The sequence below is a fragment of the Ictidomys tridecemlineatus genome, chromosome 11, assembly GCF_052094955.1.
Source record: "Ictidomys tridecemlineatus isolate mIctTri1 chromosome 11, mIctTri1.hap1, whole genome shotgun sequence".
In the NCBI taxonomy this organism is placed as follows: Eukaryota; Metazoa; Chordata; class Mammalia; order Rodentia; family Sciuridae; genus Ictidomys; species Ictidomys tridecemlineatus.
The window spans coordinates 18655100-18670089 of NC_135487.1; the positions used below are offsets into that span (position 1 = coordinate 18655100).

The 14990-nt window shown below is 41.0% G+C and overlaps 1 protein-coding gene across 1 annotated transcript in view; it reads right to left on the reverse strand.

Annotated features, from left to right (window-relative positions):
* Positions 1 to 14990, reverse strand: part of Wasf2 (WASP family member 2) — a 76372-nt gene that overhangs the window by 13273 nt on the left and 48109 nt on the right. Inside the window, 3 exon segments of the mRNA XM_078025697.1 lie at positions 88 to 241; positions 782 to 916; positions 10715 to 10887. Coding sequence (XP_077881823.1) covers positions 88 to 241; positions 782 to 916; positions 10715 to 10844 — 419 coding nt within the window. The 5' untranslated portion in view covers positions 10845 to 10887.

The following is a 14990-nucleotide window of genomic DNA, read 5'->3' on the forward strand; positions in this document are numbered from 1 at the left end:
CCTGATGTAACAACATCTTCAGATATTTTAGACAATCTAGTGTTGTTAACTATAGACCAAAAAAAGGAAAGGCTAAGCAACTGTTACCTGTAAGGGGTGAGATTGTTGAGAGGGGGTGGAGTATCACAGGTATTGTATGTTTCCAAGACAGGCACTGGGAGAGAATTTCTGTCAAAAAGCTTCTGGTCTTGAATGGTAGAGCTTCTGAAAGCCTTTCGGGTGTTGATTCCTTGTAGTGACACTGAGAGAAGATGGAAGGTGTTAGAAAATGGACGACAGGCTATTTGAACAAACATTGAGTCACACCAGTCAGAGAGGCCTCAGCTGCTGCATTTCTTGGCTGCAGCTGTCTGCAGCCAGGTTTTTTTTTTTTTTTTCCTTCCTCCTCTGGGGAAGCCCCACAAGACTGTAAGCAGCCCAGCCATTTCAGGACTGAACAAAATGAGGCAACATAGAGGTTTACTATGTAGCTAGATCTAGCAGACTCTCTTCTTAAGTGGAATGAATCTTCCAAGTACTTTAATGGTAGCAAAATATGAAAGGAAATTTGAGAATGAAGGAATTGGGGGAAAGGGAAAAAGGAAGTATATGGGGAAGTATGTGGAGAAAGGAAGCATGTGGTAGCACTAAAAAGGTTTCTTTACACCTCCCAGGTTTATGTCATTTCAAAACATATCTCCATAGGTCTCTGATTTTTCTCCTTGCTTTTTTATAAATCAGGAGAAGAAATTCTAAGAAACTGCTCACCAGAGCCTATAAATGCTGAGCTCAGCTTCCTTACCTTCTTCTTCTTTGGGATCCAGCTGAGTGACTTTAACTTGTAGTCGGTCAACCCTCTCAGCAAGGGTGCTTACGCGAGAGGCAAAGGTATTTGCCTGAGTAAAGAGCTCTCCAAAAATGTCCTCTGCGTATTTACCTGTAAAGACCAAAGGAACCAAGTCACTAGTGCTTAGGAATGTCATAAATGGACACAAAACCTGCCTACTAAAAATTGTATTCCCCACTCCTCCAACACATACACACATACCTATGCTTCCCCTTACATCCAGAGATATAGTCTCCATAGTTTGGGTGGTCTGAATATGCTTTATAACTAATAGAGCCTTCTTAGCAAACTCTCTGAACGGTAATGACACTCAAAGCAGGCTGAATAAAATCAATAGGTGTAATGCAAAAATTAATCCTGAAAGACAATATGTCTACACATTTATCTGTAGCACTCATCCCCTTGCTATCTGTAAAGCAACTTGTAAAATGGTTCCAAAAAACAGATTGGGAGGGGCTGGGTTTGTGGCTCAGTGGTAGAGTGCTTGCTTAGCATGTGTGAGGCACTGGGTTCGATCCCCAGAACCACATAAAAATAAAATAAAGGTACTGTGTCCATCTACAACTAAAAAATATATTTTAAAAAAACAGATTGGGAATTAAGAGAACCCATAAGGTGCCCACAATTAATATGATAAATAATAAATTACTTTCTCACTGGAGCTTCAAAAGTTCATTGAACAGCTAGGCATGGTGGCACATGCATGTAATCCTAGCAAATCAGGAAACAGCAGCAGGAGGATCACAGGTTCAAAACCAGCCTCAGCAACTTAGCAAGACCCTAAACAACTTAGTGAGACCCTGTCTCAAAAAATAAAAAGGGTTGGGGAATGTGACTTCTGGGTTAAATCTCTAGTACAAAAAAAAACACAAAAATCCATTGAACAACCAAGATGATTTGGGTTATCTCCAAGCGGCCTTGAACTTACCATCATCCTACAACAGAGACACATAAGTTCTTCTAAGGGGTGAAAAGGTCACTTTAGGTTCTATAACCTGCAACTTTCAAAGTCTCTGCTGTAGGTTAAAACCCTTCAAATCTATATCTCAGGCCATGTGCAGTGGTACACACCTGTAATCCCAACAACTCAGGAGGCTGAGGCAGGAGGACTGCAAGTTTGAAGTTAGCCTCAGCAACTTAGTGAGACCCTCTCTCTCTCAAAAAAAAAGATGATGATCGTGGTAAAGTGCCCCGGGATTAAAACTCCAATCACACACACACACACACATACCCACACACCAAACAACAACCACTACCACCAAACCACTACCTCTCAGGAAACAAGTGTAAAGCTGAAGCTTTCAAACCCTCCCTGAAAAACAACATACCAGTGGACTCTTTCTACAATGTTTTGTTTTTTAGAAAAAGAAAAGAGTTCTGTATTTTCAACCCTGGAATGCAAGGAGAATTTGCAGCCAAAGAAACATTACAGCAATTTGACACTACTTCCATATTGTCATTCCAAGCCACAAGGCCTCATTCTTACTAGGAATAAGAAGTAGTGCACATGAATAAATATACCATCTGAGTTTCATACTTGCAAGGTGAAGGCAGGCATAAATGACTATGCCCAATCCAAAGATAATTTTTTTGAGAACTATTTAAAGTAGGCTGTCATGTTTAGCTTCTAAACTACATTAATGCTTAGTCCTTATTGGGGCGGGGGGGAGTGGATTAGTCTGAAAGGCAAAAACTGCATCTTTAGAGTGGAGTGCAGCTTACCTTTCCAGTATAACCTGCAAAGTAAGGATAAGATCAATCAACAGCTTATTTCGAATTGCTAGTAAATTTAAGTCAATAAGGAGTTTCTAATCAGGGAAGGAGCAAGGCCTTGCATACTGAATAGTCCCGTGATTTTAAACACTATGAAAGCTCCTGAGCTCAAAGGAATCAAATTGGTTAACAAACCACATTTTACTCTGCAAGTGGAGGATCCTATTTGATCCCTGTCCATAATATGACTATGTTCCTACACAAATGATTCTATATCAAGCTCTACCAGGTAACAGAAAATTGAGTTTGGAGCTGGCTGCAGTGGCACACACCTGTAATCCCAGTGACTCAGTAGGTTGGGGCAGAAAGGATTCAAGTTTGAAGCTAGCCTAAGCAACTAATGAGGCCCTCAGCAATTTAGAGAGACCCTATCTCAAAATAAAAAATAATAAAGGGCTAGAGATGTGGCTCAGTGATTAAGCACCTTGGTTCAAATCCCCAGTACAGAAGGAAGGAAGGACAGAAAGAAGGAAGGAAACTGTGTTTGCACTAGGAACAGTGGTATGTGCCAGTAGTTCCAATGACTCAGGAAACTGATGCAGAAGGATCATAAGTTCAGGGCAAAATCCTGTTTCAAATACAATAAAAAGAACTGGGAATGTAGTTTCGAGCTAAAGCACCCCTGGGCTCAATCCCTAGTACCAAAAAAAAAAAAAAAAAAAAAAAAGGAAAAGAAAGTGTGTTTAGAAGCTTACAGATAGAAAACCCCTAATGTAAAGAACTGGTAACATGGGATCTCTTTTTAAGAGAAATGAGATGAGGTAGGGTAAATGTTTTCCCACTGTCACATCAGTTCAGGACCTTGACAAACTCAGAACTGTACTATAGGACAAAAACGCAGACTTCAAGTTAGAAGACCTGAGTTTAGGGCTGGGGATGTGGCTCAAGCGGTAGCGCGCTCGCCTGGCATGTGTGTGGATCGGATTCAATCCTCAGCACCACATACCAACAAAGATGTTGTGTCCGCCGAGAACTAAAAAATAAATATTAAAAATTCTCCCTCTCTCTCTCCTCTCTTTAAAAAAAAAAAAGAAGACCTGAGTTTATGTCTCGGCTCTATTTGTACCTGTGTACTCCTTTGCAAGTCACAGTCTCTCAGCCTTACTCTCATCTATAAACTGGGGATTATTATCGTAAGGATTAAATGAGCTAAAATTCTAAGTTGTTATAAAGAGATTCTTTAGATTGCTAAGCCATGTTAGAGGACTTTTTTTTTTTAATGTTTTAGTTGTTGATGCACCTTTATTATTTATTTATTTATATGTGGTGCTGGGGATCAAACTCAGTGCCTCACACAGGCTAGGAAAGTGTTCTGCCACTGAGCCACAACCCCATCCCCTAGAAAACTTTTTTTTTTTAGTTGTAGATGAACACAATACATTTGATTTATTTATTTTTACATGGTGCTGAGGCTCGAACCCAGTGCCTCACACGTGCTAGGCAAGCGCTCTACCACTGAGCTACAACCCCAGCCCATGTTAGAGGACTTTTAAGAGGGTAATCATCTAAGCCAGCAATAGAGTACATGCCTGCAGACCCAACTTCTTAAGATGCTGAGGCAGCTCACAAGTTGAAGACCAGCATGGGCAGTGATAGTGAAGCCTTTTTTTTTCTATTGGTGACAATGCTCGTTTTATTGATTATGATGATAGTTTCAGAGGTTATAAATTTGTCAAAACTTACAAATTACACATGCTAAATATAGTGGTTATTTTGCAATTATACTTCAGTATAGCTGTTTGAAAAAGAGATGGTCAGGGTAGAGGGAACAAAAGTTAAAGGGGAAGAAAGGCATATTGCGATTTTAGACAACTTCAGAGCATGCTCCACTGAGGTGGGATCTGAAAGAGGCTTTAAAAGAAGTAATAGCAAGGCAAAGTACCCAGGACAAGGTTTTGCCTAGTGATGAGTCCAGTGTGCCTGATGCCTACTGAGAAAGGACTAGTGTAGAAGAAGAGGAAGTCAGAGAGGCCCCAAGTCACCAAGAGCCTTGCAGTGCATTTTTTAGGAATTTTAATTTTATTAGAACTAAAATGGGTAATTGCTAAATGTTTTTATGAAGAGGAGTGATACTACCTCAGTTTCAAATGAATTTTTTCGACTACTGTGTTAAGAATAATCCTTAAACTGGGTGCAGAGGCACATGATTTTAATCCCAGTGGTTTTAGAGGTTGAGGTAGGAGGATCACAGGTTCAAAGCCAGACTCAGCAACATAACAAGGCCCCAAACAACTTAGAGAGATCCTGACTCAAAATGAAAATTAAAAAACGAACTTTGTTTTTTTTTTTTTATAAATAAACAAAATATCAGCTGGGCACTGTGGCACACGCCTGTAATCCCAACAGTTCAGGAGGCAGAGGCAGGAAGATCTTTTTTTTTTTTCTTTTTTAAGAGAGAGAGAGAGAGAGGAGAGTGAGAGAGAGAGAGAGAGAGAGAGAGAGAGAGAGAGAGAGAGAGAGAGAGAGAATTTTTAATATTTATTTTTTAGTTCTCGGCGGACACAACATCTTTGTTGGTATGTGGTGCTGAGGATCGAACCTGGGCCGCACGCATGCCAGGCGAGCGCACTACCGCTTGAGCCACATCCCCAGCCCCGAGGCAAGAAGATCTTGAGTTCAAATCTAGCCTCAGCAATGGGAAGGTGCTAAGCAATTCAGTGAGATACTGTCTTTAAATAAAATACCAAATAGGCCTGGGATGTGACCAGTGGTTCAGAGCCCAAGTTTAATCCCTGGTACCCTACCCCCCAAAAATCTAAATATCCTGTTTTAAACTTGGAGGAAATTTGAAACATAATTCCAATTGGAGACTCAATAGCCCATTCAGACTACCAATACAGACCCAAGACCCACCACAACATCCTTAACATAATGTCCTGATGGGACATTTTACAAGATTTCAGAATAGTTTGATAGTTTCCCCCCCCCCCTTTAGCAGAACTCTTCAAACAAAATGTTACGTGGAAGTAGAACAGGTAAAACCAATTTTTAAAAATGTGCAGCTGCTCTTATTGAAGTCTGAGTGGGAGTCCTAAAGCTCCTGAATGCCACCAGTGAGAAAACCCAGTATCAGAGCATGATTCCCTAATGACCCAAGTAGGGGTTCCAGTCTCCTAAATAGCCACAATACCAATCCAAAGTGCTGAATGGCTGACTGTGCTTTTAGTTTCTAAAACATGACAAGCTAAAATGTGAATGCAATCTCACCATACTGAAGGAAAATAAGAATTCTAAATGTGCTATCATGAAGAAATCTGTGGCTCTGGACTTTTAAAGTTCCCCAGTCCCTTCCCAGTACAGGGGATTAAACCCAAGACACATACTAGGCAACGCTCTACCACTGAGTTACATCCTCAGGCCTTTTCATATTATTTTGAGACAGGGTCTCACTAAATTGCCCAGGTTGGCTTCTAACTCATGATCCTCCTGACTCAGCCTCCCAAGTAGCTGGGATTACAGGCATAGTAGCACATGCCTCTTTTCATATATATGTGTTTTAGGGATCAAATTCAGGGCCTTGCACATGTCAGGCACGGGTTCTAGCACTGAGCCACATTCCCAGCCCAGGATTTTCAGTTTTTGCTTTATCTATTCCATAACCAGAGTTTCACTATCAGAAGAGCCAGTTCTGGCTAGCGTACAATGCATGAGGACAAAATCAGAATCTGTCTCTGAGCCCCTCTCTGCTGGATGAAATCCTAGTTATCTTTCAAAGCCCACTCTAAATGTAACCTCTTCTAAGAAGCCTTCCTTTCCCCACCTGTACTCCCACTTCTCATAGAGAGGATTCCTTCCTCCCCTGTATTCTCTGTGTACCAACAGCACAGAATCATGGGGAACATACAGACATGAATCATTCAACATTTAATGAACAACTTCTACTGGGTGCCAGGTACTGTATAAGGTCGACACAGAAGTTCAAGGACAAACAACAGGATTTCTGCTTTCAAAGAACTTTTAATTTAGCATAAAAGACAGTTGATTTGCAATATAATGTGGCAGGTAATAATACAGACATGTAATGGGAACTCAGAGGAGCACTAATCCCAATCTGAAGGAGATTCCTGATCTGGCCTTGAAGGATCAGCTCCATGAAACCAGGCAGAAAAAGAGGTTAAGGGCTTTCCAGCAACAGCACAGCATGGAAATACGAATTTAAAAGATTGTAAAATGTAAAGACTGTAAAATAGGAAACGACAAATTGTAGAAATTGGGACTAGAAAGGAAGACAGGTCTTAAAAGAGAATCTTAAATGCTAGGCCAAGGAAGTTAGATTATTCCATAGTGAAGACCAGGGGAGATAAATAGTTAAAATTTTTATTCTTAGCTGGGCATGATGGCACACGCCTATAACCCAGTGACTTGGGAGGCTGAGGTAGGAGGATCTCAATCAAGTTGAAGGCCAGCCTTAGCAATTTAGCAAGTCCCTCTGTGGGGAAAAAAAAGAGAGAATGTAGTTCAGTTGGTAAAGCACCCCTCAGTTCATTCCCTGTACCCTCCTCAAATCAAAAGTTCAGAATTATAAAAGTAAAAACTGAGAACTGGTTGGAAATGATGTCACATGCCTGTAATCCCAGCAGCTCAGAGGCTGAGGCAGGAGGATAGCGAGTTCAAAGACAGCCCCAGTAACTTATCGAGGCTCTGAGCAACTTAGTGAGGCCCTATCTTAAAATAAAATTTTAAAAAAAGGGCTGGGGATGTGCTCAGTGGTTAAGCAATCAATCGGAAGGAAGGAAGGAAGGAAGGAAGGAAGGAAGGAAGGAAGGAAGGAAGGAAGGAAGGAAGGAAGGAAGGAAGGAAAGAGAGAAAAAAGTAAAAAACTGCATTTTAGGTAGATCACTCTGGTAGAAATATAAGGAACAGATAAAAGGGGGTTAAAAAGGAGGCCAAAAGTAAACTACATCGATAGTTTAGGTCAAAGTCAATGAAGGTCTGAACTAGAGCACTGTTGCCAAAGACACAGTAAAGGACTGAGCAAAGAAATTCTTAAGAAGTCTAAGTTTAAATATTGACTTTTGAGGCCGAGAGTGTAGCTCAGTGGTACAGTGAATGCTTAGCATACACAAGGCCCTGGGTTCTATCCCTAACACCAAAAAATAAGTAAATATTGATTTTGCCTCTTACTGGCTGTGTCTCTTTAAAGAAGTTACTGTACTTTTTGGAGCTTTTATTTCTTCATCTGAAAAAGGAGACTAGAACTTTCTACCCTTATAGAACTATTGAAAAGATTAAATGAGATTATATCAAGATCCTGGCAAAAGCAGGGGCTGGAGTTGTAGCTCAGTGGTAGAGTGCTTGCTTAGCATGTGTGAAGCACTGGGTTCAATCCTCAGGACCACATAAAAATAAATAAATAAATAAATAAATAAAAAAACAAACAAACGTATTTTGTCTATCTACAACTAAAAAGTATATATTAAAGGGGGCTGGGAATGTGGCTCAAGCGGTAGCGCGCTCTCCTGGCATGCGTGCAGCCCGGGTTCGATCCTCAGCACCACAAACAAAGATGTTGTGTCCACCGAAAACTAAAAAATAAATATTAAAAAAAATTCTCTCTCTCTTCCTTCATTATAAAAATATATATATATTTTTTAAAAAAAAAACTGGCAAAAGTAGACAATCAAGAAATTTGAATTCCTTTCTCTCCTTCTCCTCATGATCCCCTGAAGAATTACTTATTTCCGTCTCTGCTGGTAGATATGAACTCCTGGAAGGCAGAGACCATTTCTTTTTCTTTCTTTCTTTTATTTTTATTTTTTTTAGAGAGAGAGAGAATTTTTTAATATTTATTTTTTAGTTTTTGGTGGACACAACATCTTTATTTTATTTTTATGTGGTACTGAGGATTGAACCCAGCGCCCCGGCATGCATGCCAGGTGGGCACACTACCACTTGAACCACATCCCCAGCCCAGAGACCATTTCTTATCACTGTATCTTCTCAACATCCAGCACACAAAATATATACAATACATGTTTACATGTGGGAGACCAACTTTACACGTGACTGAGTCACATTCCCCAGCTGGGTGCTGAGGCGCTCAGTCACAGAAATGTGGCAGAGCTTTCCCCACCCTTCTTGGGTTCGAGGGTCGGTGTCTCGTGTGTCTTGCTACAGCCCCATGGTTCCTCTGTTATATAACCCCTTGCCCTGTTTAGGATAGAATCTTCCATGGAAGTGCCTTGTGTGTGTCCCCTTCTCTTACTGTGCCCTTGGGTGTGGCCTACCCAGGTGTCAGTCAACCTGCTGACAGTGGACATCATGAAGATAGACTCAGCCCCCTGAAACCTGACCCCTTGCCTCATTTGAATAGCTTCTCCTCAATAAAAGGGGTCAGCAAGACCTCTCGCTTGCTTTTTCTGTGGACCCTTAACGTCAGAGGAGTTGTCACAGCGACCCCAAAGAAAAAGGTATTTGTGTCTCTTGTGTGGTCATTTTGTGCAGCCCAGTTAGCCCAGTTTAACTGGAGTAACCCCTGAGCCTTTTAATCGCAAGAACTGAAACCCGGCATTTACTGGATGAATAAAGGGTCACTTAGAAATCTTGTTTCCTTAGGCACAAACAGAACCTTGTCCCTTAGATGGGCTTCCTCAACATAGGTGTGGTCTGATCACAAGTGGGAGGGTCTTCAATGGCATCCATCAACACTATCTTGGAAAAACACCTTAGAGAGAGCATAACTCCTGCTGAGTGCGAATAAGAAGCATCATTAGCTAGATGTTCTTTGTCCTATGGAGAACGTATGTGATTGACTTCCACCCATTTGGCCTTCTCAGGGTGACAGAAGCAGAAATGATGCTTTTAAGAAGCAGTGAGGCTCTCTACAGCTTTCATGTGCTTCTTTGTCAGCAGCACTGCTGTTGAGCTACTGTCAATGTTCCTTTGTATAAGACAGGCACTGGCAGGGTTTCATTTCTTTGTGACACCCCATCCAGGTTTCCCTAAGCCCTGGATCAATTGAGATGGTCCCTGAACTAGGTGAAGGCTTAGGAATCTCAGACTCCATACATCATTTGGTCACAGAGCTCTATCTTCTCAGGCTCCTATTTTAAAGGCAGGACCTATTACTATCTGGCGGAATGCAGGCTTTCTTGATATTCCTCTCCCTTCACTAAGGGCAGTGATGCGACAGGAGGGCAAGTATCTGAAATAATTCACACCAAGTTGCCTTTGCTAAGGAATATCACACTAAAATGGCATTTTGACAGAGGTGCTTATGGGACCTGGGGTGGCAGTAGACAAATGCAGAGCCAACCCAAGCATCTGCCCTTCCCATACCTCAGCTTCAAGCAAATAAAGTCAGCTTGATTCAGAATGAAACCCAAACCACGTGCATGTACCCCATGTACTCCCACCCATGGCAGTCTCATTCATTCTTACCAATTAAAAAACAAAACTGTAATTGAACTGGCTTTCCCTCAGCTCCAAAACAGACTGGGCTAACCCCCATCTTCCTCCTAGAGAAGAATGGTTCCAACTACTATTTGTGTCACTGTGTGTTCACACAGCTTGTAAAACTCCCAAAACCCTAGAGACTGCAGAAGTAATTTGTACCCTGAACTTGGACCTGGGGGCTTGCAGCACAATTAAATGTGTACCAGGGTAGACTAGTCAGCCAGAATTTCTCTGAGTACATGTTTGCTTTACTCCTCTTTGGAAAGAAAGTGGGGGAGGGTGTTGGATAGATAAAGGCTATTGGCACATTTGAGGCTTCAACAAAGTCAGGCTACATCGAACAGCTCCTGTAATTAGAGGCACATTCCCCGACCCAAGACACTGCTCTGTGAACCTCCCACTTTACACACAGAGAATTCTGCTCTGTCATTCCATCTGCAGTTTCTGCTGCAGCTCTTCCTGCTACCCTTCCCACAGATTTCTTTTGAAGCAGGTGGAGGGGGAGGGGGAGGGAACCTAGAGGGTGGTGGTAGATGGAGAAAGGATGGGGGAAAGAATCTGTACCAAAAAAGGAGCCTCTCTTTGGGGGGGGGGGAATACATTTCACATTACCTAGGGAAGGCAGATGGGGGAGAAATAGGAACATGGGAGGAGAAGGAAACTAAATAAAGAGCACCAACGACCCCTGAGGGCAAAGCACAGGCTCTCGGAGGCACTCACTCAGGCTGCCCAGCTGTCGGATGACATTTGCCAGGGTGATGTTGGTCATGCATTCCAGCTCGCTTCTAACGCTAGGCAACGTCTGACGGCACAGGTGCCTTGGCTCAATGTTTCTTGTTACTAACGGCATGGTGGACCTGCTTCAGGCAATGTTCTGAATGATGAAAAACAACCTAAAACAGAAATAACAGGAAAGTATTACTCAACCACAAATTCCAGGCACACTAGGGCTGTGTCTTTCTTTCTTTCTGTCTTGCTCTGATCTAAAAACAGCTTTTAAAGATCTTTACCCCCCACCTTTTTCTCTTTTACTCCTCCCATTTCTTTTAAGGTCTTGCTACTAGAAGACTTGCTATGTAAGTTTACCAGACAAACTTATATATTTTGAACTAGTAACTGCTGGCTGAGGTACACAGTTACAACTACTGTTTCAACCAACAAGATTACCCAGAGGCAAGGAGACATGGTCAGAAAACAGTCCTTTCAGCAAACATCGGATGGTATGGATTCTATCCTTGGGGTGTCCATAACCAAGACAGATCAGATTCTAGGCCACCAATTATATGAATCAAAAAAGAGATTCCATCATCTGATAATCTCCAGAATGAATTGAAGCTGCCAACAGTGATTCCATTGATATATATCAGGACATAGCTTCTCCAATTCCTCTTAGGTAAATGACTATTAATGTACAACTAAATGCTAGCTGCCAGTATCTATTAACAGCAGTAAAGTTTAGTTTGTAAAATGAAAGAATGAAAGAATATCAAGGATAATTTTAAATGTTCAATAAGTCAAACAGATGCTAAGCCAACTATGCTATAAGATTCTCTGATCCTTTCTCTTCTACCCAAAGCCTCCCCCTCTCTCTCCCATCCAGTTCAATATACCTGGGCCAAAGGGCTCTAGAAACAGCAGGAAGTGACTAGAGCAGACCCTGGAAACTTTTAGTTACTGTTTCTTAGCCAGTCAGCTGAGCCCCTTTCCCTAGGAAATCCCTCAGCAGGCTCATGCTGAGCTATTGTTTTAGATTACCAGATTCCTATTTTTATAAGTTTAGGAAAAGGTTTCAATTTCAACACAGTGAATATGACAACAGTCAAAGCACACTGGTCTGGAACTATTTCTCTATCTTACAAATCTAAATCAAAAGGGCCAAATGGCTTTAATGCAAGAGAAAGTCACTTCAAATGAAAAGGTAACATATGCTAGCCCCCAATATTATAAACACCTCTTTAAAAAAACAAAACAGAGGTTTACTTACATCAAATTTTAAAACACCAGCTCATCACCAAAAATGTTGATTGTGGATACAAAATGCTTAAACCAAACTTAACCATCACAGATCCTAAAAGCAAACCAACATATTATCTGATCAAAAAAAAAAGATCCTTTAGCCCTTCAGGCTCAAAAAGGGAGTAGAACCCTTTGGAACAGACTGCTCCTTGTTATGGACATTCTGATCTGCTACAAGTAAAAATAAAACAGGAAGCCAGCAGCTTGGGGAACAAGATTTCCTGTCACCAACAGCAACAGCCCAAGAACCAAGAGAATCAGCTGTTTACTTATGACTTTGAACCTCCCTTTAATAGTCACTGTGTGGCAACTGTGCCTATCTTTGGGGTGCAGAGGTGTTTCCTGCATACTTGTCTACTCTCTTAGGAAATGATTTCCATTCCATTTTGCTGCTAAGTTCTTCCTTTGACTCAACAGGTTCCTGATCCAAACTCCAGACATCCCAGTTTAACTCTCTTTCCCTCTTTTACTTCATGTAAACAGTATCAGTCTCAATCTGTAGTAGTAATCCTGGTGAAAAGAGAACAAGAAAGGAGGCAGGAGGTTACAAACAAAAGAACTTCACAGGGCTCTGTACAACATTCTTGGGATGCCCTCAGATTCCCAAATTTCAAACTTTCTGGAAGAACTAGGTAGGAAAGAGTCAAGAATGATTCAAAACAATTATTGCAAAGCTGGATGTGGTGGCACATGCCTGTAATTTCAGCCACCCAGGAGGATAGAAAGTCAAGTACAGCCTCTGCAACTTAGCAAGATCCTGTCTCAAAATTAAAATTAAAAAATACAAAGGGCTGGGGTTGTAGCTCTGTGGTAGAGTACTTGCCTAGTATGTTCCAGGCCCTGGGTTTAATCTCTAGTGTTGAGACTGAGAAGCAAAAGGAAAAGTCACCAGGGCTCCATTCACTGTCCCAGCTTCTCAGAGGAGCTACAAAGCCAGACTACCTTGAATTTCTGCATTGAATGTGACCATTGCCAGTGCATTCCAGACTTTCCCTCTGGATACCTCATGGAAACTGGATTCCAGAAAGCTAGGCAAATGTCATACAGGGGGTAGAGAGCAAATTCTCATTCTTTGGTGCTTGAGCATTTATGTTTTTCCAAGTGCCTTAGGTAAGCAGACAGAAATAGAGTTACTAACTGTCATCTGTGTAGGGTGTACTTAAAAGCAAGTTTTCAATAACAAGATGGCTTCCTTTTTATTATTTTCTTTTTGATATTGGTAACTGAATCCAAGGGCACTTTATACCACTGAGCTGTATCCCCAGACCTTTTTATTTAATTTTATTTTGAGACAGGGCTCGCTAAATTGCTGAGACTGGCCTCAAACTTGTGATCTTCCTGTCTCAGCCTCCCTAGTCACTGGTATTACAGGTGTGTGCTACCACACCTCGCAAAATAACTTCTTCTTTCCAAGAAAAGCCAGTTCCCATAACCAGCTAGAGAATATTCAAGAAATAACAAGACATCAATATCTATCAAGACAAAACAACTAGAAAAGTATACCTGCTATTGCACTGTTATTCATTTTTCTTTTGGATAATGGTTGGTTGTCTTCTGCAAAAGTGCAGAATTATGCATGATAACCCAAATAGTAACTTGACCATGAAAAAAAAAATCTTATATTCCTATGAAGATTAACTTAGAAATGGCCAAAAAGACTTAGGCTCAGCCAGGCGCAGTGGTACATGCCTATATTCCCAGGGGTTCACGAGACTGAAACAGGAGGATCACAAATTTAAAGCCAGCCTCAGCAACTTAAGGAGTCTGTGTCTTAAAAAAAAAAAAAAAAAAAAAAAAAAAAAAAAAAAAAGAGCTGGGGCTGTAGTTCAGGGTTAAGAGCCCCTGGGGTTCAATCCCCAAATCCTTAGTACCAAAAAAAAAAAAAAAAAAGGACTTCTAGGCTCTTAATTCTCTCAACTTAGCTTCAAGCAGTAGAAAACTCATTTTGGGCTTTGGAGTTGATATACATGGGTTAGTACCTTGACTCTGACGTTTTATTGTGTTATCTTGAATAACTTTTCTAGGGACATGGAATAATATACATACAAAAAAGCCCTCTAGACACTGGGCGTGAGAGTGCATGCCTATAACTCCAGCCTCTTGGGAGTCTGAGACAGGAAAATCATGAGTTCAAAGCCAGTCTCAGCAACTGTAAGGCACTAAGCAACTCAGTGAGACCCTGTCTCTAAAAAAAAAAAAAAATGCCCTGTAGGTAAGCACATTGGCTTACACCTGTAACTTGGGAGGTTCAGACAGGAGGATCACAAATTTGAGGCCAGCCTCAGCAAGTTAGAAGCAACTTAGTGAGACCCTGTCTCAAAATTAAATAAATAAAATAAAAAGGACTGGGGATGTGACTTTGGAGGCTAAGGCAGGAGGATCACAAGTTTAAGAAAAGCCTTAGCAAGACCAGCGAAACCCTAAGCAATTTGGTAAGACCTTGTCTCAAAAATAAAAGAATGTTGGGGATATAGCTCAGGGGTAAAGTGTCCCTGGGTTCATTCCCCAGTACCTACCAATCAATCAATCAATCAATCAATAAATAAATAAATAAATAAGGTTTTAACCATGGACATATTATATAGTTAAATGCAATATTCACATAAAAATTAAAAATAAAACCCTAGATTCAATGAAATTTCATGGTTTTCCCCTTGAAGTTGCTCCCAGCTATGCTCCTGGGCCTCTTGAAAAACAGATACTTCTCCAGTCTTTCATAACTGGGTTACTTGTCTGAATCACAGAACAAAGAAAATGATTAGTGACTTTTCTCAGTTTTCCTTAAGATTGTACATAATAGCACCATTCTAGATACAGAGCAAACAAGTTAATATATTACATACAATAAATGGCTAATGGCATTAGGATTTAATTTTCTTATGAAACTCCAGTTGACAAAAGCTCTTCCAACATCAGTAGCACATAACTGGAAAAATTATACAACAGTGGGTATTGAGGAACAACTGAATTAAGGAAGTAC